The 23,151-nt window shown below is 36.3% G+C and overlaps 1 protein-coding gene and 1 non-coding gene across 2 annotated transcripts; one reads left to right on the plus strand and one right to left on the minus strand.

The window, feature by feature from the left end:
* The first annotated feature begins 2,679 nt into the window (after positions 1-2,679).
* On the plus strand, positions 2,680-22,519 carry RFC3 (replication factor C subunit 3). The gene is made up of 9 exons (XM_025364633.1): positions 2,680-2,896; positions 5,699-5,836; positions 8,767-8,834; positions 10,610-10,707; positions 14,983-15,164; positions 15,859-15,995; positions 16,404-16,502; positions 20,199-20,268; positions 21,152-22,519. Exons 1-9 carry the CDS (start codon positions 2,810-2,812, stop codon positions 21,341-21,343), a joined length of 1,071 nt encoding a protein of 356 aa, XP_025220418.1. The 5' UTR covers positions 2,680-2,809; the 3' UTR covers positions 21,344-22,519.
* Positions 14,682-14,792, minus strand: LOC112611220. The gene has a single exon (XR_003116589.1). It is a non-coding gene; the product is annotated as a U5 spliceosomal RNA (small nuclear RNA).
* Positions 22,520-23,151: the final 632 nt, after the last annotated feature.

Consider the following 23,151-nt stretch of genomic DNA (forward strand, 5'->3'; position numbering starts at 1 on the left):
GGATAAAGGTCTTTTTAATAAACAGTGCTGGTGTAACTGGATATCCACATGGAAAAAAAATGTATCTTGACCTTTTAGACTTTTTTTGTATGGTGGCATACAAAAAAAAGAATTCCAGTGGATTTAAAATCCAAATGTGAGAGCAAAACCATAAAACTTTAAGAAAAACTCACAGAAGAACATCGTCAAGACTTTGAAGATTTTTTAACACAGTATGAGCCGAACTATATTAAAATTAAGAACTTCTATTTATTAAAAGACACCATTAACAGCGATTAAAACCAAGCCACATGTAGGAAAAAGATATTCAAAATACATGTATAAAAAGGAAACAAATCAATAAGAAAAAGATAAACAGTCTAGTAAAAATAGGCAAAAATATTTGAATAGGCACTTTACAAAACAGTATTCTAATCATTAATAAGTATATAAGATGCTCAACATCATTAATCATTAGGGAAATTAAAATCATAACGAGATTCCTCTATAAACCCACCAGAATGACTAAAACTTAAAAAGGTTGTTGGTTGTTGAAGATGTGGAGAAATTGGAATTTTTTTGCATTGCTGGTGGAAATGTAAAGTGGTGCAGCCGCTGTGGAAAACGGTATAGCAATTACTCAAAAAATTAAACTTACAATTACTATATGCTTGCCAGGCGTGGTGGCTCACTCCTGTAATCCCAGCACTTTGGGAGGCTGAGGCAGGTGGATTGCCTGAGCTCAGGAGTTCGAGACTAGCCTGGCCAACATGGTGAACCCCTATCTCTACTAAAAATACAAAAAATTAGCTGGGCGTAGTGGTGCACACCTGCAATCCTAGCTACTTGGGAGGCTGACGTGGGAGGATCGCTTGAACCCAGGAGGTGGAGGTTGCAGTGAGCCGAGATCACATCACTGCACTCCAGCCTGGGCCACAGAGTGGTACTCCATCTCAAGAAAAAAAAAGAGCTAAGATACTTGAGGGCCAGAGTCATTAAACATTAAAGTGATTGCAGCTGTAGTTTACCAACCCCAAGGACTTTACTTCCTCTGTAGCAATTTCTCATATTCCATATATTCAAGAGTCTGGAGTAAAATTGCTAGATAAAATACAGGGCACTGGTTAGATTTGAATTTCAGATAAATACTGATTTTTTTCTCATATAAGTATGTCCCTGGCAATATTTATTACAATTTCAAATATTGTCAGAGACATACTTATATGAGAAAAATATCATTTGTAATGAATTTTGCCAGACATATGAAAAAGCTATCTGAAATTCAAATTTAACTGGACTTCCTGGGCCCACCACACTATTCCTCCTTCTTCAGAACCCCCAACAACATTGAAGCACATGTCTTCAGCCTCTACCATCAACCACTCCTCCTTATTGAAATTGTCTGTCATGCTTATGGTAACTCTTGCCAAATCATTGATCATTCTAGCACTTGGTCTTTCTCTTTCTTCCTCTCAGTACTTATTTCCAGTATCATTCTTTATGATTATGATATCCACATAGACCACAATTCAGTATCTCTGCTTCTGATTTCCTTTACGTTCTCATTTCAAACACTTCCTCCATTTCAATTCAAATGGAGAGAAGCATAAGGAAGATGAAGCTTTTTTGCAATATTAAATAGGGTGGTCAGGGAACCTTCAGTGAGGAGACAATACTTGAGCCAACATCCTGAAGGAAATGAGGGGCTCAACTCTGCTGACTCTGGAGAAACATAGTCCAGGAAGAGGAAACAGTAATTACCAAGGCCCTGAGGCAGAAGCCTTCCAGGCTTATTACAGAAAGTTTCTCGAGAACAGGGATTAAATCTTACACTTGGTGATGTGGATAATACCTTGCCTGCAGGAGTAATTCATGTAATATGACGATTCATAGAAGAGCATGATAAATTCTTGATTAATAAATGAGTAAGAGGTACTTTGGTGAAAGGTTATTAAGTATATTTGGAAATCATTTCCTGCCTGTAAGACCTTGCAGTCAAATGGCAAGACTTAGGGTTCTCAACAATACACAAAATAAAAGCATAAATTAAATAAGGAATTAATACTATGTACAATGAGTAAAGTGCATTTTGAGAGGCATTATTTGAAGATAACTTCAAAAGTTGCATGAGCTTCATATGCAGAATATTTTTCTGAGGGGTTCAGATCCTTCTACACATTTTAATTGGAGGGCTTTCAAACATTCTAGGCTTAGAATGCATATTAACCTCATGTCTTCTCCCCTACAGGCCATATCTCGGTAGTTTTTCCATGCTCTTGATTCTTTTGCTTCTAATTCAATAAGAATATTGAGGAATAGAGGTAACAAAGGATAGTGAAGATCAGACATTTTTAAGCGATTTATCCAATGAAGCTTTATTGGGTACTTGCCAAGTGAGTGAAACCCTGAGATGTATATTTAGTGCCGAAAACCGAGTTCCACACCTAGCAGATATTTAGTAAATTTTTGTTTAATGAATTAAGTGAATGAATAAATGAAAGGAAGTGTCTTCTCTGAGGTATCCGGATGTAACGCCAAGAGGGTCAGAACCACATTTTCAATTCGCCTGATAATTTATAGAATATAATAGAGGGTGCGAACAAAGAGAAAACAAAGCAGCGAACTTCAGAACTAGAAGGCACCGACGCGGCAGCTGATTTTGTCTGCACACGGCCCCCGTAGCCTTTGCGTCCTAAATCGTTTACGCAGCCGCGACCGGTAGTGACGTCACGAGATTTGGCGCTCGCGGGAAAACTTGTCTCTGCGATAAGGGGAAGACGCGGGCTCGCGCGGGACTTTCAAGCGTAGGTCCCCGGGAAGTCCAGCTGCCATGAGCCTCTGGGTGGACAAGTACCGGCCGTGCTCCTTGGGACGGCTGGACTATCACAAGGAGCAGGCGACCCAGCTGCGCAACCTGGTGAGTCCGCGGGGGCCGGGAGCATGGGAGAGCGGAGGCCCCCTGGCTCGGGATTTTGCGCTCCCCTGAGGAGCAGTGCTTCTTCCTCCTGCGTTGGCAGGTGATAAGTATTATAGAGAAAAATAACAAAGGGAAGGGGGAAAAGGTGTGGGAGGCCGGCTTGTATTTTTAAACAAGAAAAGTTCCTCTGAGAAGTGGCATCTGAGCCGAGACTTGAAGGAAATTGAAAAGTCGTAAATACAGAAATCCGAGCGAAGAGTGGAACAGGTAAGAGGAGACAGCATGTGCAAAATTCCCAGGCAGTGATATGCACAGCATATTCTAAGAACCTCAGGAGGCTGGTGTAGCCGATAATGGTGAACCAGCGGGAAGGGTAATGGGAGTTGGGGGTGCAGACTTAGTAAGTCTCACAATAAGATGGGAAGCCGTTGGAACATTTTGAGCATAGGTGACACCATGAGATTTGCTTTCTAACTGGCTTAAGATTTCTCGATGTCAGTGTTGTCATTGACAAGTAAAGTGTTGTAAATATGTATTTACTCCAAAGATCATAAAATTATCAAATAAATTGTACTAGGACGTTCCTGAGATTAGTTGTTTTTTTTTTTTTTTGAGACGGAGTTTCGCTCTTGTCGCCCAGGCTAGAGTGCAATGGCGTGATCTCGGCTCACTGCAACCTCTGCCTCCCTGGTTCAAGAGATTCTCCTGCCTCAGCCTCCCGAGTAGCTGGGATTACAGGCGCCCGCCACCACGCCCGGCTAATTTTTGTATTTTTTAGTAGAGACGGGGTTTCACTACGTTGGCCAGGCTGGTCTCGAACTCCTGACCTCAGGTGATCCACCTGCCTCGGCCTGCCAAAGTGCTGAGCTTACAGGCGTGAGCCACCGTGCCTGGCTGAGATTAGTGCTTTATGAAAGATTCCCTCCCCTCTATCCTGATGCCTCTTTGTCTGTTGTAGTTGATAAAAGTGTCTAATGGCAATATTTTGTGAGGAACGAACTGAATCTTTCAGGGAGTAGAGAGTGAAGAAGGATCGTTAGGAGACTAAGTTATTTAGTCTCTGTGGAAGACATTTGTTTACTCCTATTAAGGACCTCAGATTAATATATGATGCTGTTGAAATGTTTTTGCCCAATACCCTGGTTTTCCCTTACCGACCTTTCTTACGTTTACAGATACTATTTAATTGTTAAGTGCTTCTTAAAAATAAGAAATAATAAGAAAAGACTGTACATATGAAAGTCATTAGACTAGTTGATAGTGTTGCGAGATTGATCTTTAATTATTCATACTGCATGTATACTAATTTAAAGTAAATTGATTATGGCAGTATCCATAATTTATAGACAAATTACATTTTCCATCAATAGCTTTGTCTTCAGTTTTCCTAGTCATAGAATACATTTTATTTTCTGTGGCCACTTTTTGTTGTACAGAATTTGGAATGTATATTTTGGACATCAATTTTATATCATGATCTTAAGTGTTAAATTTGCTTTTAAGAAATGTTCACCTGTTTACTCTTTTATTTGCAGCTTAATCAAACTATGAAACATTTAAAGCATAATCCTTATTTTTGGTTAGATTGAAGTTTAAAAAACAAAGGCAGTAAGTGTCTATGGGACACCTACCATTTTCCAGGCACTGTATTAGATTGAATAGTTTTTTTCCTTGAGACTTTTCTGTGACAGAGATGGATGAGTTTACAAGGTATTAAAATTCATTGCAATAAGCGCTTCTCTTAAGATACGTATTCCATTTTTTTCGATAATGGTTATTTACAGAACTTTGCCTTAAAAGATTTTATGCGCCTGAGGCTAAGATCTGTCACCCACTCATCTTTATAGCCTTCGTAGCACTGGTTCCCAAACCAGACTGATCATCAGAAACACCTGAAAAGCTTTTGCAACACTCATCATCAGCAGATACGGTTAGTGCCCTACCCAGTCCTCTTGCTTTTAAGTAGACTGACTTCTGACTTCTAACTTTGTAGATCTGTACTTTGCCTGAGGGCTTTTCTCTCTGTGACACCCATAAACAGATTTGAAATGCCTGAAGTTAATGCTCTTTCATTTCCCCCATCCACTTTCCTAAGCAGGCTTCAAGAAAGAACTAATCAGAGATAATCATATTGCAGCTTCCCCACCCCCTGGGTAGGTTGACACTCTGGTGGGTGTTTATGTTGGCTTTAAGAGTTTCCCTAGCAGGATCAAATACAGATACCTAGAGGCATTCAACTTGAAAACACACTCTTAGTGGCTGGCTGCCTTCCTTTCCTCTCCTATGAAGTTTTCCTTTATCTCACAAGTAACCTCCCAAAGGAACCAAATACACTGAATTGTTATCACAGGGACTGTTTCTAATAGTCCAAACTAAGAAAGGCCTGAATCTCAGAGTTACAGAATCGTAATCTCATGGATGATACGGTCTATTCATTAGTCAGTCCTTTATTTAAAAAGTTTTCTAGGTGCTTCTGATAGCCAGGTTTAGGAGTTCCTGCTTTCTAGCATTTAGTTTTGTGTCTTGCATGTGCTGTGTCATGTATGTAAGTTATACAAAATTAGTGCCAGGTGAATAGTAAACATTTCAGAATATATATACATATATATGATACACAATATTTTGTTTATCTACCCATGAAACTCCAAGTTTTACAGATATATAAAAACTTGGGTATATCTACCCATGAAATTGGAGTTTCATGGGTAGATACATAAAATATTTGATACTTAAAAAGTAGTTTGGTTCTACCTAGAGCAATTCAGTTTGACTAGGGAAAAACGCCTTGTTCTTTTTTTTCAGGTGCAGTGTGGCGACTTTCCTCATCTGTTAGTGTATGGACCATCAGGTGCTGGAAAAAAGACAAGAATTATGTGTATTCTACGTGAACTTTATGGTATTGGAGTGGAAAAATTGAGAATTGAACATCAGACCATCACAGTAAGCATTTCACTTTGAGGCCCTGAAAGTGATTTATAGCAGGGACTTTCAGTCTTGGTCATGTATGCCCCCAGCCCAATTGCTTCCTAATGTATAATTTAAATAAGAATTTCACAAGTAGTCTTGGGGCACAGGATTTGAGAGGTACTGATTTATAGACCTGTTATAAACAGAGCAAAGCCATTTATGTTAGATAGGAAATAAGAGCAACAGAGGGTTTGGGGTAAAATGTAGAGGGTGAGATTAATTTCAGATTGCCTGAGAAGACAATGTTTTAGCTGGAATTAGAGCTCGGGTTTCCAAACTTCATTTTTCTGAGAGCAGTAATGGGGATGGAAAGAAAGAGAATCATTCTGAGAAAAATGTTAAACATGGTATCAAGTGACTTGTTAAAAAGTGGGCAACTGACTGACTGGGAAAGGAGGCCTGAAACTCTGGGATGTTGAGAGGCTTCCTATGATCTTGCCCTTGCTAAGATGTCCAGCTTCATACCATGTAGCGCATTTTTATGCTTTTCCATTATAGATGATGTTTAAAATATAGCTGAAATGTATCCTTCTTTTTCCTACCCCATTAGAATTAACTTTTCTTCTACAACTTGTAGTTTATACTTTTAATAGTACTTTCTTTGTTTTGCTTTGGTTGTAGTAGTTTATACATCTTCTACTTTGACAAGATTGTATTTGTTTTGACTGTATGTCAAGAACATATATTCATTTTCATATCCTCTGGTAGAATGTCTTTACATATTAGGCATTGAAAAAATCATATGCTGAGTGTGGATGGCAGTGCTATAAACAGAATCTTCAGGAAGGTAACTGGATTTTAGGCTAGTGTTGATTAGCATATATTTGGATACATTGAGTTTGAGATGCTGGTTGTATGTTGTGGTGGAAATTCTTATATAGGGACAAATTTAACAAAAATGGTGTGAGATCTGTCAGAAGAAACTAGTATCTTATAGAGAGACAATAAACAGCCAATCAAATGGAGTGTTGCAGCATGTTCCCAGATGGAAGGCTTAATAATTTAAATGATCTGTTTGCCCCAGGTGACACTATAAATTTCTACGAAATTCTAATTAAAATTCAAGTGGTTGTTATAATTGTATGAAATGATCTTAAAGTCCATCATTTCTAAGACTAGCTAAAGTAATTATGAAAAAAGACTAGTGAAGTAGGGCTTGTGTTACCAGGTAGTAAATCATACTGTATGATTATTGTAAATAAAATAGTATTATATTGGCATGAAAATAGAGAATTAGACTAAGTGAAAATGGAAAGAGAGCTTAGAAATGTGATAGAGGTCTATTTCAAATCAGTGGAAGAGGATGAGCCAACAGAATGTGTCATCATAACTAGTTATCTATCCAGAGAAAACAAAGTTGAGTCCCTATGACATAACAATTTATAGAGACAAATTCCAGATGAATTAAAGACTTAAATGTTACAATGAAACACTAAATATCTTAGAGTAAAATTTTTTAGACTATATGAATTGCTCATGGGTAAATAAAACCTTTTATAGGAAAACATGAAAACTGTAGAAGAAAAGTAGACACCTGGATATATGAATTTGAAAAATTGCGACCGGGCGCGGTGGCTCACGCCTGTAATCCCAGCACTTTGGGAGGACGAGGTGGGCAGATCACGAGGTCAGGAGATCGAGACCATCCTGGCTAACACAGTGAAACCCCGTCTCTACTAAAAATGCAAAAAATTAGCCGGGCGTGGCAGCAGGCGCCTGTAGTCCCAGCTACTTGGGAGGCTGAGGCAGGAGAATGGCGTGAACCCGGGAGGCGGAGCTTGCAGTGAGCCGAGATCGGGCCACTGCACTCCAGCCTGGGTGACTGAGCTAGACTCCGTCTCCAAAAAAAAAAAAAAAAAAAAATTGCTGTGGCAGAAATTATACATAAAATCAATAGAAAAAGTAAAGATTGTTACAAAATATTTGAAAGGAATGTATAAATAAGAGATTTTTGCAAATTGGCAACAGAAAGACAATCTGGTAGAAAACTGAATAATAGATTCTTTTGTAACAAATAGTCACAGGAGAAAAATGTAAGTGGCAGTAAACACATGTAAGGATGTTTGACCTTTGTGATAGTCAAGCAGTGTGAGTCTATTATATACCCACCAAACTGGAAAATTGGAAGGCATGATAAAACCTACTGTAGATGGGGAATGTTGGGGAAGAGAGTTGCCAGTGGAAAAGTGAATTGTTAGACCATTTTATGAAGCAGTCTGGTCAATATGTACACACACATATGTATTATATTAAAGTTAGAAAACACATTCCCTTCAATCCCAAAAACTGGGAATCTCTTACATAGAAATGAAAGCAGTATATGTACACATATGTTAATTGTGGAATTGTTTGATTTCAGAAAACAAAATGTCCATCAGTGTGACCAGCTTTGGAATATCCATGCCATAGGTTGGTGTGTGACTATAACACTGTGCTAGTTGTCTGAGAGGATTGCCAAGATATATTAAGTAGGAAAAGCAAAACACAGAGACTTGTGTATGATTTCCTTTTTTTAATTTTTATTTTTTACAAGAAATTGACACTCCATGAAAATATATTCGTGTATGTTTATTTTTGTGTTAACATGGAAAAGACTCAAAGGAACAGATCGTTTGCAATGATTTGTGTTTCAAATGGTTTACAGATTTGGTTTGGGGATTTCTGGAGATAAGGAAAAGAAAAAGGTAGTCACAATAAAACAGGATGTGTGATTTGACCCAATTTGTATAAAAACATGTTTATCTGCACATTGAGAAAAGAGTGGGATTAACAAAGTTAAAACATGGAATGGTGGTTATCTCGAGTTTTACTTTGTATAATAAAAGGAAAACCAATGGAAATACAAAAGAGTGGGGAAATAGGCAATAAATAAATGTTAAAAATACCTTTTTCTTTGTCCACAGACTCCATCTAAAAAGAAAATTGAAATTAGCACCATTGCAAGTAACTACCACCTTGAAGTTAATCCTAGGTAAGTTACTACCATATAGAAATTAAGCATTTTTAGAGAAATTGGTTTTGGGCTTTCGTTTTTTTAAAGATTGAAATCCTTTTTTGAAGTAAATTGATACGTGTGGAAGCACAGTTTATAAAACAGATTAAAGTGGAGCTGCCCTGCTTGAAATGGGAATCCTAAAGCCCTTCCCGTTTTGCCTTCTGTGTCAAATAATTTCGACGATGTACTTACCTTTTCTAGCTCTAGGGAGCTCATTGATGTACACACAGTATATTATATTGTCAGTAAATTTTTGTTACATTTTATTGGCTCATTCATTACTGATGAGCAGTGTGTCTAAAAAGTTTACAGTGTTTGGAGTAAATATTTCAGAAATTGACTTTGGGTCGCCAGATCTTTCTTTGTCACTCTCTTTGTTTAAATTTCTTGATTGGAGGTATTGTAATAGTCCACCAACCAATATCTTTATTCTCTGTCATGCAGTAATAAGATTAGGAACTTGTTGGAGAGGCATTGAAAACTCATGCAACAGCTGTTAAGTATGAAGTGGTGTAGAAATGATTCTGGGAGCTAACTGGGTAAGCTGTAATGATCTGTGGGACTGTATGAGTTCTTAAAGGAGAACAGAATTGAGGATATTGTCAGGCATACGCAACATGGGCAGTGGCACAGAGGCAAGAGTGAACATCCATTTCAGGGAGAGGGAGGAGACCAAATGGAGCAGGAGGAATAGCATTACAAGCTAATGTGTATGTTGTTTTCAGTAGCAGGCACTTTGTGAGAAGCTTTACCTGGATTATTACATTTAATCCTTAAAACAACCCTAACAGATAGGTATTATTATTTTCTCTAGGCATCTCAAAGAAAACTAACAGAAATAAGGTTGTTGGGAATGGGTTTGATCATAAAAACAAAGGGAGTGTTAATTCCATAGACAAATGGAGAATGTTTTGGATTCTTGGCTAGGAAAATGATTGTAAGAGCAACACTGCAGGTATATTGATCTATAATAGTAGTAGTGACTTGGGAAAACTTAGTGGCTGTTTGAGAAAATAAAGTTAACTGCTTTGACCTGTTTTTCTCATTGTGAGTTCTTCTGAAGCATAGATAACCAATTGGAGAATAAGCCAGTTGCTTTCGGGGTGATTGAAATTAACATTCATTCAGCCTAAATTGACTTCTGTTGGTTTGAGAGGTCCTTGACTGGAGTGCCAAAGCAATAATATTGGTGTAAATGACAGATCAATACGGAGTTTTGACTTTGTGTCTTAAGCCCAATTTGCTTATCTCATTGCCTTACTGAATCTCTGAATCAGTTTCATTCTAGTGCTGGGAGCAGATTTCTCTTTGTTCTCTCTTAGATCTTTGCTATTTTGGGGATGTGGAAGAGGAATAGGGATTGAATTTCTGTTTCAAAGAGTTATTTTTTGTATTTTCAACAATTATAGATAGTTGAGAAATGAACTATAATTAGGTATTAATTTTCTATAGTCAGTACAGAAGTGTCAAAGTGTTTGCTAAACTGTTACCTAATTATTAGTAGTTGCTTTTTTTATGTTAACAGTAAACTTAATGTAAGAACATTTTTAGTGTTTTCAGTGATGTTAATCCAATTGGAATATTGTTAGTATTTTTAATGACCCTAAAACTTTTTACTTTTAAGGAGCTTATAATTATAGCTAGGTGATATTAATTTTGATTGAAATTTTGACCACTTAAGAACCTCAACATTTTCCTTATAATAACAATATTAAGGGCATACTATATACCATTGTTTTTGTTTTGTGTAGTGATGCTGGAAATAGTGACCGAGTAGTCATTCAGGAGATGTTAAAAACAGTGGCACAATCACAACAACTTGAAACAAACTCTCAAAGGGATTTTAAAGGTAGGTGATCAAAAGACTTCGTTTTATGAAGCTGACAAGCATTAGTGCTCTCTCTCTCTTTTTTTTTTGAGTTATGAAAGTGAACAAGAGAGAAGTATGATCTCTGTGCTCATGGGAGTTTATAGTCTAATGGAATTGAATTTTATGTGAAAGAGGATTATTTGTGCCATCCATTTGATATTTTAGAACAAGATGAATAAAAATATGTGCTTTCAAATAAGAAAGTACATGATTTTAAAATAGCTGTTCTTATGACCCAAGTCATATGTTCATTATCAAATATTTAGATAAAAAAGAAAATAATATCAGCTATATTCCCACCATCCAGAGAGAGCTACTATTAACAGTTTAGACTTTATCTTCCAAGCATTTTTTTCTTTTTTTTTTTGAGACGGAGCCTCGCGCTGTCGCCCGGGCTGGAGTGCAGTGGCAGGATCTCAGCTCACTGCAAGCTCCGCCTCCCAGGTTTGTGCCATTCTCCTGCCTCAGCCTCCCGAGTAGCTGGGACTACAGGCGCCCGCCACCTCGCCCGGCTAGTTTTTTGTATTTTTTAGTAGAGACGGGGTTTCACTGTGTTAGCCAAGATGGTCTCAATCTCCTGACCTCATGATCCGCCTGTCTCGGCCTCCCAAAGTGCTGGGATTACAGGCTTGAGCCACCGTGCCCGGCCCCAAGCATTTTTTTCTATATATATGCATACATTCTTACTGGTGAGATTTTGTGATAATAAATATGCCATCATTTATTGCTTTTGATATTTTTTGCCAAATTCTCTGTCTGAAAGTGGGTATAGATTTATACTACCAATAGCAGTGTTTGGGAGTGCTCATTTCTCTGTGACATTTACCAACACTGAAGACAATTCCTTTTAACCTTTGTCAGTTTGAGTGGAGAAGATAGTGTTTTGTTCCTCCTTACTGAGTGCGATAAATTTTTCCTTTGTTTAATATTGCTCATTTTTATTATTTTGTGAATTCCCTGTACATATTCTCAGCTGATTTCTTTCCTCAGTCTCCATATTTCAAAATAAATTTACATTTATGAATTTATTTTTTGCTACTATATATGGAGTCTTATATTTTCTGAATGTTTTATATATGTAAGTTACTAACATTTATATCCTACTTTTATATTTTGCTGTTATTAAATTCTCTTACTGTTTGTAATTGTCTTTTGATAGTTTGAGGTTTTTTTTAGATGTATATCCATATAATCTGTAAATTATTTTTCCTTTTTCTTTCCAATTTTTATGGCTCTAAATACTTTTTCTTCTCTAATGTTGGCCAACCCCCCAGTAGTGTGCTTAATAGTAATAGAGATAGCAGATGTCCATGGAAGGAAAGCCTTAGTGTTTTCCCATAATTAATTGCTGAATTTTGGTCTGTGGTATATATATTTGATCACGGTAAGAAAATATTCTCAAGTTCCTATTTTATTGAGTGTCTTTAACACAAATGTGTGTTAAATGTTGTCTGATGCTTCTTTTTCATCCATGAATGTGCTTTTGTGATTTTTCTTTAGTTCATTAATATCATAGGTTGTATTACTGGATTTTCTAATATTAAAACTTTTGCTAGGCACAGTGGCTTATGCTAGCAATCCCAGTGCTTTGGGAGGCTGAAGCAGGAGGATTGCTTGAGCCTGGGAATTCAAGGTTGCAGTGAGCTGTAATTGCACTACTGTACTCCAGCCTGGGTGACAGAGCGAGACTGTATCCCTAAAAAAAGGCAAAACAAAACTGTTCTGCATTTCTAGAGTAAATGTAACTTGTCATGTTGAATTAATTTTTAAAAATATGCTGTTTTCTGTCTACCAAGTACTGCTTACTCACTATTTCCAACATCACTATGCAAAATAATGACATGTATATGTAAATGTAGGAAATACTGTGCCATTATCCTCAATCTGTTATTAATATTATAAGAGAAATGTTGAAGATCTGTTATTATAAGAAATTTAGTTGAAATTTAACATTTTAGTCAAAATTAATAATACTTAATTACAATTACAAACCTTTAAAAGTGAAATGTTTTAGGGTCATTAAAAATACTAACAATATTTTACCACCCAATTACAGTTGAAATAACCTTTCACATGAAGCTTACTGTTCCTTAAAAAGAACAATAACTATTAATTAACAGTTTAGAAAATACTTCGACTCTTTCACATCCATAAAGATGTTATTCTGCTCCTCTGCTCGACTCTCTTACATAACTGTTTAAATTTGGCGATGATCCTTTTGTGTTGGTCATTTTGTTAAAAGTAAAGTGAGTTTTCCTGTGCTTAGGAAGCAGAGGCAGGCCAGAGAGTTTTTTCTAGGTCTGGGGCTCTACAGCTACCTCTTGTATTAGTTTTGCAAAGTGATCAAAAATATATGACACTTTACTTGAGGCCAGGAGTTTGAGACCAGCAAAACCCAATCTTGCCAAAGGGGAAAAAAAAAAAAAAATAGGCTCATGCCTGTAGTCTTAGCTACTTGGGAGGCTGAGGTGGGAAGATGGCTTGAACCCGGGAGTTTGGGATTGCAGTGAGCCATGATCGAGCTACTGCACTCCTGCCTGGGTGACAGAGTGAGACCCTGTCTCTCAAAAAATAAAATAAAAAAATAAATTAAATAAATGACCTTGTGTTCTGAGCTCTGTTCCCTGTCTTATTTTCTGTCACCTTTATTGGGATTCTTTGTCTCTCTTTTACCTGTTCTCAGTTTGGATTCTGTTTCTGGAATTTCTTCTCATTGTGGAGCATTGTCTTATTCTCGAACTCCTGTCCTCAAGCCATCCTCCTAGCTTGGCTACCCACAGTGCTGGGATTGCAGGCACAAGCCCCTGCACCAGCCACAGCCACATGGAACATTGTCTTAGAAGGGAGGTTCATTTTGGTATTCTCAGAGTCTACTGTTCTGTCAAACCTTACTGCGTCAGGGTTCCCTTGGTCTCACCCATAAATTGGGCTCTGTTGAATCTCCCACCTCGGTAAAACTGCTGCTTTCTTTGAGACAGTGTCTCACTGTGTTGCAACAGGCTGGAGTGCAGTGGTGCCATCACAGCTTACTTCAGCCTTGACCTCCTGGGCTCAAGGAATCCTCCCACTTCAGTCTCCTGAGACTGCAGGTGCAAACCACCAGGCCTGGCAATGTTTTGTATTTTTGTAGACATGGGGTTTTGCTGTGTTGCCCAAGCTAGTGTTGAATTCTTGGGCTCAAGGGATCTGCCTTCCTCAGCCTCCCAAAATCTTGGGATTACAGGCAGATTACAGGCATGAGCCACTGTGCCTGGCCAACTGCTTTCAAATTGGCCCCATCATGGTTTCTAGTATATTCCTGTGGGTGATTTTGAGCTTTTCCTATCTTAAAGTCTGTCAAAATCTTCCTCCCACACCGTTGCTGATACTATGTGGTCCTTTGCAGTTTTAGTTTCTTATTCTCATGTGCTCATGTTTGGGGTTCTTGGGTAAAGCTTGTTGCCTAGTTTCTGTAAATGTTCATGCGTTCTTTGTCTTGGAATCTTTAGTTGTTCTGTTTATTTTTATGGGGCAGATCGAAATGCTGCATGCCACCAGTTCATCTGCTAGAAATAATTTGTTAATGTAATGAAAAATACAATACTGGATTCAGTTTCTGTCTCTACATTATTCCTGAACCGTGTTAAGGCTGATCTGTGATTGTGGCCAGATGGAATCTTACTTTATGGTGGCCAGATATCTTTATGCCTTGTTGCCTACATCTCTTGCACCACTATTTTCCAAAGTCTATTCCTTGGAATTTAATATTTTAGATTAAGATGTACCACAGAAATGTGCTGCTGAGTAAAGTTATTTTGGGGAAGTGCAGCACAGTACTTCCTTGTCTTGGTAAATTTTAGTGTATATAAATAAAGGTTTCAATGATTTCTACTACAAAGTAACCTTTTAACTTCATTTAGCCTAGTGTTTCTTGGTCTTGTTTGATTATAGATTCTTTTTTTTTTTTTTTACTAGCCCTGCCAATGCAAGGTCTCACAATATTAAAAACTCAGAGCTGTTCCTATCCATACAAATCTTTAGTAAAAGGCGAAAGATTTATATGATCTGAAGAGAAACCGGAGTATGATTGTAGTGTTTTAAAATAAAAAATAAAGTAATTTTACCGTACTTATAACTTTATCTTTGCCAAAGGGAAGAGTAGTTTATCAGGCTTATTATTTAGGATTTCACCCTGGATAATGGGGAGGAAGAAAGAGACAAGTTAAAGTTTGAGTGAACTCAAGTTAAAGTTTGTTTTGTTTCTCTTTGACTCAGTGGTGTTATTGACAGAAGTTGACAAACTCACCAAAGATGCTCAGCATGCCTTGCGAAGAACCATGGAAAAATATATGTCTACCTGCAGATTGATCTTGTGCTGCAATTCTACATCTAAAGTGATCCCGCCTATTCGTAGTAGGTGCTTGGCGGTTCGTGTGCCTGCTCCCAGCATTGAAGATGTAGGTCAAGTTACGCTTTTCTGAAAAATCAGTTCAGATTCTCTGTATACTGTATGCTTGTTGTAAAAGAAGAGAAGCATATCAGTAATTCAAGAACATTTACAGACCTGGATGCAAAGTGTTAATATATGAACAAACTAAAGCATATAGTTATAAATACCAGATGCCAATATATAGAAAGTGTTTTTCCCTTTAAACCCTCTTTACCTTGAACGAGTAGGTATTACGAATTCCACTAAACTAGGTAAGGGCTAGTTATTTACTGTCTTCTTTCTCAAGCTGATTTAGCTGTCTATAAGAGGAGGCCGGAATATTGAGAAAATAGATTTTACAAAGAGATGATGTGGGAATACCTAATCCCTAGGAAGGGAATTAAAGTTAGTATGAAATAACATTAATATTTATATTTATACACACAGATATATTTTTTCTCTATCATTCTTAACAACCATCAGCAAAAATTATGATTCCTCACATTAAATATCTTTCCTGCTTTTAATAGATTTTGGGAGATTTCATGCAAAGTAGGGATAATATGTAACATTGTGTTAGATGCAGAGTGGTAAGTTACTTTTATATAAGTTTCACTTACAAGAATTTTGAGAGTAATATAGTTATAAGGGTCTAGAAGGATATCAACAGAAATTAATCTGCTTTTTAATGGATTGCCCATTTTTGTTAACTTTATTTGTAGATTTGCCACGTGTTATCTACTGTGTGCAAGAAGGAAGGTCTGAATCTTCCTTCACAACTGGCTCATAGACTTGCAGAGAAGTCTTGTAGAAATCTCAGAAAAGCCCTGCTTATGTGTGAAGCCTGCAGAGTGCAACAGTGAGTGGAAGGGGTAGTTACATTCTAGGACTTCGGCTGCCAACCTTCTTGGCACCAGGGACCAGTTTTGTGGAAGACAGTTTTTCCATGGACTGAGTAAGGGTGGGGAATAGTTTCAGGATGAAATTGTTCCACCTCAGATTGTCAAGCATTAGATTTTCGTATGGAGCATGCAACCTAGATTGCTTGCATAAGCAGTTCACAATATGGTTCATGCTCCTATGAGAAGCTAATACCATCACTGGTCTGACAGGAGGCGGAATTCAGGCTATAATGCTGGCCTATCCGCTGCTCACCTCCTGCTGTGTAGCCCAGTTCCTAATGGCACAGACCAGTGGTTGGGGACTGCTGTTTTAGGACATAAGCACACTTCTTTTTAACTTCTTGTATTCTCTTTTTGTTGTGTAGATATCCTTTTACTGCAGATCAAGAAATCCCTGAGACAGACTGGGAGGTATATCTGAGGGAGACTGCAAATGCTATTGTCAGTCAGCAGACTCCACAAAGGTACCAGTATAAAATGATGACAGTAAAGATTTCATTATCAAGATATCATAGAACATGTATTAACTACTTTATGCTAATGCCACATCACTGAAATATAATTAAATCCTGAATCTACGTATTAACCTTTTAAGGAAAATGTAGGATTCAACTTCAGAAATGTAGTGGTTCAGAATAGTTGGTGTGTGATATTGTGGCTTTTATTAAGCTGTAATATCGTGGCTTACATGTGATCATGTAAAAGTGGAGTTTATGTTAATTTTAATTTTCCTTTTAGGATCTCAGATACTTAATAGTAACATATAACACAAAGCTAGACATAATGTGTGTAGCTTTCTAGGAAAGGGCAGTGTATAACTTTGCAATTGATGATGCATCTTGTGCTAGAAAGACACCAGACTATAAGTCAGACTTCTAGTTCTTGTCCGGAACTTCTAGCTAAGTGTTCTTGATCAGGTAACTTCATTTTAGAGTTTTATCTTCATTTGTGTATTAAAGATACTATTATTGCCTCGCCAAGGGTACTTGTGCCTTTGTTGTGAAGAGTTATTAATGGTTTGAGTAGATGACCATGGGTTCTACTAAGGATAGCATTGTGTATATACCATTTTTAGAAAGTATTTTTTGACACATTTGCTGCAAAATTGTTTCCATTACTTCTGTAGGTCTATTATTTGTAGGTTGACGATTCTGAAAATACCTCAGCCGCTAGTAGTTTCACTTATGGCAGCTTTGATTGAGAAGCACAGTTTGCTTTTCTCCAAATAAAAAATGATGACGTTAAGGCCCACTAACTTTGGAGAGTATGGAGAAGGTTCCTTAGACTTGCTAAAGCACAGTTTCATATCCTTGTTGGCTTTCTGAGCTTAGAAATGATCTTTGGACCTTACAGAGGGTAGTTGATCATTTTAGGGTTCAGAATAGACTGAGTTCAGAATATAGACTGAATAGGCTACAGCCAATAGAACTTATGCTTCCCTGGTCTAATGAAAATAATAGTGAGAGGAATATGCCATGTTTCTCCTTTTAATGATACATCTGATGAATTCTATGTTTTATAAGAAATTCTTCAAAGGTATTGTAATATATAGATTGGTGGAGGTGGATAGTGAATCATACATAGTGGGTACTTAGTATTTCATTTAAGGTTTGCTTTGAATTCTCAGAATTCAATTATTTTAGTTGAATAAATCAGTATTTTTCTCCAAGAAGTACCAAACGTTATAAGTAGTCTCATTAGAAAAGAAACTTCGTCTTTAGAAAAAAAATATTTGTTTTATTTTATAAAATGTTGATTATCAATAAAGAGACCTCACCCTTTAAAGAGATAGAATTCAAATAAAGTGTGTCTTAGGGGCCTTTTACTTTTATAAAAGATTTCTGCACTGAAGATGACTTTCTTGTTTTTGTTCTGATATTAAAGAAGAACAATTGGTAGTAGTAGAACTTACCTACTTTTAAGGGATTTAGGTACTCGATGTTGTAATGTTTTTCAATTATCACATGCGTTTTTAAAACTACTTGATTATTCCTTTGCTTAATTCTTCTAGCTGCTGTTACAAATTTCTTCTGGTTTTCCTAACACATTTTGGCAGCTTATAAATGAACTTGTGCAAGAAAAGGTGCTCCTGTTTCCTGTTCAAACTAACAGTTGTAGGAATTGATTCCATTGTGCCGCATAAAAAGAAATTTTGCTCAATTTTCGAAAGCCTTGGGGCTGGCCAGAAGCCCTGGAAGTCTGGTATCTTTCTGATCACTGGGCCGCACAGTTCCAAATGATTACTTCTGATTTCTGTCTCCTTTGTCTTGCTGGAATATTTGTGGTCTTGATTTTTCATTTAATCTGTCTTAGAACAGTCATAATTTTCTAATTTGAATAGCAGCTAATATTTCATGAATGATTATGTCAGCTCTTACACCATGTAATTTACTTGATATAACAGACCTCTGAGAAAAATATTAACTTTTTAGATTAAAAAAAAAAAAACGATGCTGACATTTACGGAGATTAAGTAACTTGTTTTAGGGACATTCCGTTATTAGTAGAGACAGTTCTAGAATACCCATGTTTCTCTGACAGGAGAGTTTGTACTCTTAATCACTTGTAAGCTATTAGGAAATAATGACACAGACATGGTAAATGTAGAATATATTAATTTTGTAAAACAGTAATAAGACTAACAAAAGATACATGTTAACATGTATGCACTACACACAGTATAGTTACTTCAGTTGTGTAGGTAACTACATCGTGAATCAACTTTTCAGAAATAAGCTATATGCATATATTAAAATAATTTCATACCATATGTCACTTATTATTCATGCTTTAATAATCTAGTGTTATTCTTGGAATGTCAGAGAAATCACAGGCTTTTGAGTCAGGACTGAATTCAAATGCTGGCTCAAATACATGAGTCTTGATGGAAGCCTGACCTTTCTGAACTTCAGGTGTGTTTCAGTAAAAGAGCATCATTGTTGTGGGGAATTAATAGTATATTGCAGTGAACCTAGTACAGAATTAAGGTGTTAAATACTTTCACAGACATTGGAAAGGGTGTGGACTTTGGAGTAAGACAGATAGATCTGTGTTAAATCATACTTTGCTGTGGTCAGTTTTATCAGTTACTTAAACTATCTGGGCGTTAGTTTTTTCATCTGAAATAGATGAGCTAGAGTAAGTACTGAGTTAAATCATTTGTTTCAATTCTTACACATAGCAGATACCCCCAAAATGCTAGTTCTTTTTTTTCTCCCCCCACTTTTTTTAAGATTTAATGTGCCAGGGCTTCATATTCCTGATGTCTTTAGGATTGACTTCTGCTTTTTAAGAATTCTTAGGAATCACTACCTGGATTTATCTGAGGTATGGAACATCTGTACTGTTATTTTAGTAAAAATTCAGAAGTTTTTTCCCTTTGAGATATGTGTATTTGAAACTCACTCTCTCTTTTTTTTTCTGTTTTAAAACGTCGTATGTACATTTCTCTCCTCTTCCCCTTTCCCTCCCTAAAATATGAGAAGGGCCTAGAATGAAGGACTCAGAGGTTTGAATGTTCCCTGTTCACTTAGTCTGGTTCCATGCTTACCTGTAAACCTTTGTGCCGCCGCTTTTATGACAGGGACAGCTCTGTATCCCTGCCACATTGCTTTTTTACTGTGCAGTCTAGGCAGTGGCATTATATTATATTTCATGCGTATATTATCTTTTGTCACCTATGTAGTTGACTTTTTAATGTTTTCATGACCATTTTCTGGATGTTTCAGGTATCTATCTGGAGAAAAGAAAAACATTACTTGACATGTCATTAAAGTTTGTTAAATTCTATGGTGTGAATAAGCTCAACCCTCGCTATTCATGAAGCCTCCATTTCTATCTGGTATTTTCATGGTGTTTTGATATAATTAGGAACCCTGAATATAGACGTCTCATTTTAAAAGAGTTCTGAAAATGTTCTGTTTGAAAAATGAACTGAAGTTAGGAGAAGCCTCCATATGTTTATCCTAGTATGATAACCTGTTTAAAAAACAACTGTTATTTCTTACTAGATTGTTTGTTAATTCATAAAGTTAGTTTATAAAGTTGTTAATTCTGTATTGGATTGTTTGTTAATTCATAAAGTAAAACCATACAGTGGGAACTTGGAAAAATTACCCCTTATTTTCTTCACAAAAGATCAATTATTTTGTTTTATGTAGACTCCTTGAAGTTCGTGGAAGGCTGTATGAGCTTCTAACTCATTGTATTCCTCCTGAGATAATAATGAAGGTAACCCAATTTCAGATCTTGAACTTTTTACAGCTATAAAATTTGGACGCTGGGTATGTGATCTTAGGGCTTTTTGCAGTATCAAGATATCACCTCTTTCTCTCCAGCTCATTAACTGCACATATTTACTGAACCTCTGTTGTGCCAGGCACTATAGAGGAATGCTGAAGAAAAGAAGGGAGGGCCTGCCTAAAGTGAAGTTATATTCTAGTGGTGTGAAAAGGAGAACAAATAAGTAAGAGAATTTCAGAACGTTGTAAGTGCTATAAAGGAAAGAGCAATATGCAGTGATGATAATGGAGGGTGGGGCTACAAAGAAAAAAGTGAAGGTCCACCCTTCCATTTTCACAAAGGTAACCACTTTTAACAGACCTCTTTTCTATTCACATAAAAACAAGTATGTGTATATATGTGGTTTCACAAAACTGCTCAGTTTTCTGCCCTTTAGTATGGATCTTGTGTCATGACCATATGTATAGGTTTACTTTGTTCTGTTTAGTGGATAAATGGTTTTCTGTTGTGTGACTGTATCATACTTTTTCCAAACATGACCTCCATTGGTGGAACTTCAGGTTGTCTACAAATTATTATTGTTATTATAAATAGTGCTGCAGTAAGCGTCTTTACACTTATATTCTTGCACCTTGTGCAGTTAAATATTTGGAATTTAGAATGTGGCTGATACCCACCACATTTTTACATCATGGAAAAGGTACCACAGTTTTTGCTTTTGGATAAAGGTTGTTGATTCATGTAAAAAATTAAAGATCTCACATATATCAAAGAGCGTATGTTTAACTTTAATCTTTTTGTGAATGGGAGAAATAAGGCATGCTTAGCTATTTTGTTAATGATTTTTAAATTACTAATTATTTTTCTTTAGGGCCTTCTCTCAGAACTGTTACATAATTGTGATGGACAACTGAAAGGGGAGGTGGCCCAAATGGCAGCTTATTATGAACATCGTCTACAGCTGGGTAGCAAAGCCATTTATCACTTGGAAGCATTTGTGGCCAAATTCATGGCACTTTATAAGAAGTTCATGGAGGATGGATTGGAAGGCATGATGTTCTGACTTCTATCAGTTATTCTTGCAAAGATTTCTCAGTATCAGTATTTACATACAGCTTATATTTAAGAGCTGTGGGTAAATTAACTGTACTTAATCATGTTGTATTTGTGTTTTTCTGGTAATAACTGCTGTGTGAACTATTAATCATCCTCTACGTTAAATAATGGCTCCTATACTATAGAAGTATATAGTTTTGTACATAACTTAGAGACTTTAGAGTCTTCAGAAAATGATTTTAATTTACTTTAAACATTTGTTATTCAAGTATTCATTGTTGATCCTCCTATTCTCTTCCGTCTAATCTCTCACCTGCTAAAGGAGATTTACACATTAGAAAGCAAAGATTATATTCATTTATCCATATGGCCATTTTCTGCCACAGGTAACATAATTGTTTGACAGGTCATTGTATTTAATTCTAGTTTCTCTCAGTGAATAATTATAGTTTTGTAGGAAATGTAAGAATTCATTCTGAAACATAATTCTTGGTATGGACAAAATTGCAGATACCATTTCTGTTGAGGCTGCAGATTTCCTTATTTCAGTGGTTCAGATTAGTATTAGGTCGGTACTAAGAAGTTTTCATTAATTTAAGTACTTGAGACTCTTGAAGAAAATTCAGAATGAAGTTCTGGAGAAAGGTATGTTACTGTAGTAATTACTCTTTGAGCAGGTTTTGTTTTTTGTCATTAGTTCTGCCCTTTTTAATTAAATATTTCAGTTCATAGACCGAAAGGTTTACTTGGCAAATTTGTGTGACAGACTCTGAACAATTCCTTTACTATGAAGTATAATTTATAAAATAAAATATACCCATTTTAAGGGTGCAGTTTGAGTTTTGACCAGTGAAACTACAATCCCAATGAAGGTATAGATTTCGTCACCATCTGTATCCCTCCATATCACTTTGCAGTCAGTTCATCCCTACCCTGGCCCAGATGATCACTGATCTTGTCATGCCAGTTCAAAAATTTAATGGAATCAGATATTGTAAGCATTCTTGTGTAATACTTCATTCTCTCTCATTATTGAGATTCATCCATATTGTTGAATGTTTCACTAGTTAATGTTTATTGTTCACTATTTTTGTATATACTTTTAAAGCCTATTCACTTGTTGATGGGTCTTTGGTTTGTTTCCAGGTTTGGTTATTATGAATAAAGTTGCTGTGAATACTTATGCGTAAGTCTTTTTGTGGACAGGTTTTTATTTTTCTTGAGTAACTATATAAGAGTGCAATGACTGGGCATACAATATTGTAAACCTTAACTTTTAAGTTGCTAAACTTTCCTAAAGTTGTATTACTTTATACTTCTACCAACAATATAAAAGAATTCCTGTTGTTCCTATAGTATTGACTTAATTGACTTTCTATGTTGTTGTCCATTTATATTTTATTACCTTTTTTATCTTCTACTTTTTCCCTCTACTTATTTTTCTAGATTATGAACTTGGAAATTTAGATAATTAACTTTAGACTATTCTTTTCTAATGTCATTTAAAGTTATAAATTTCACTCTGAGTACTGATTAAGCTTTTTAACATTCTCCTGCAAATGTTGGTATTTTAGGTTTTCATTTCTACTTAATTCAAACTTTTCTAATTTCACTTGTGATTTTTTTTTTTTTTTTTTTAACCCAGTGGATTACTTGGAACTGTGCTGTTCAGTTTCCAAGTACTTAGGGATTTTCCAAATCTACTTTTACACCTCCTCTGTCTTTCTTACTTTTTAGTCTTTTACTGAGAGAAATATTGGAATCTCCCTCCATAATTATGCATTTTCTATTTCAGTTCTTTTGCACTTCATGCAT

This window comes from Theropithecus gelada, chromosome 17 (genome assembly GCF_003255815.1).
Source record: "Theropithecus gelada isolate Dixy chromosome 17, Tgel_1.0, whole genome shotgun sequence".
NCBI classification, from domain to species: domain Eukaryota; kingdom Metazoa; phylum Chordata; class Mammalia; order Primates; family Cercopithecidae; genus Theropithecus; species Theropithecus gelada.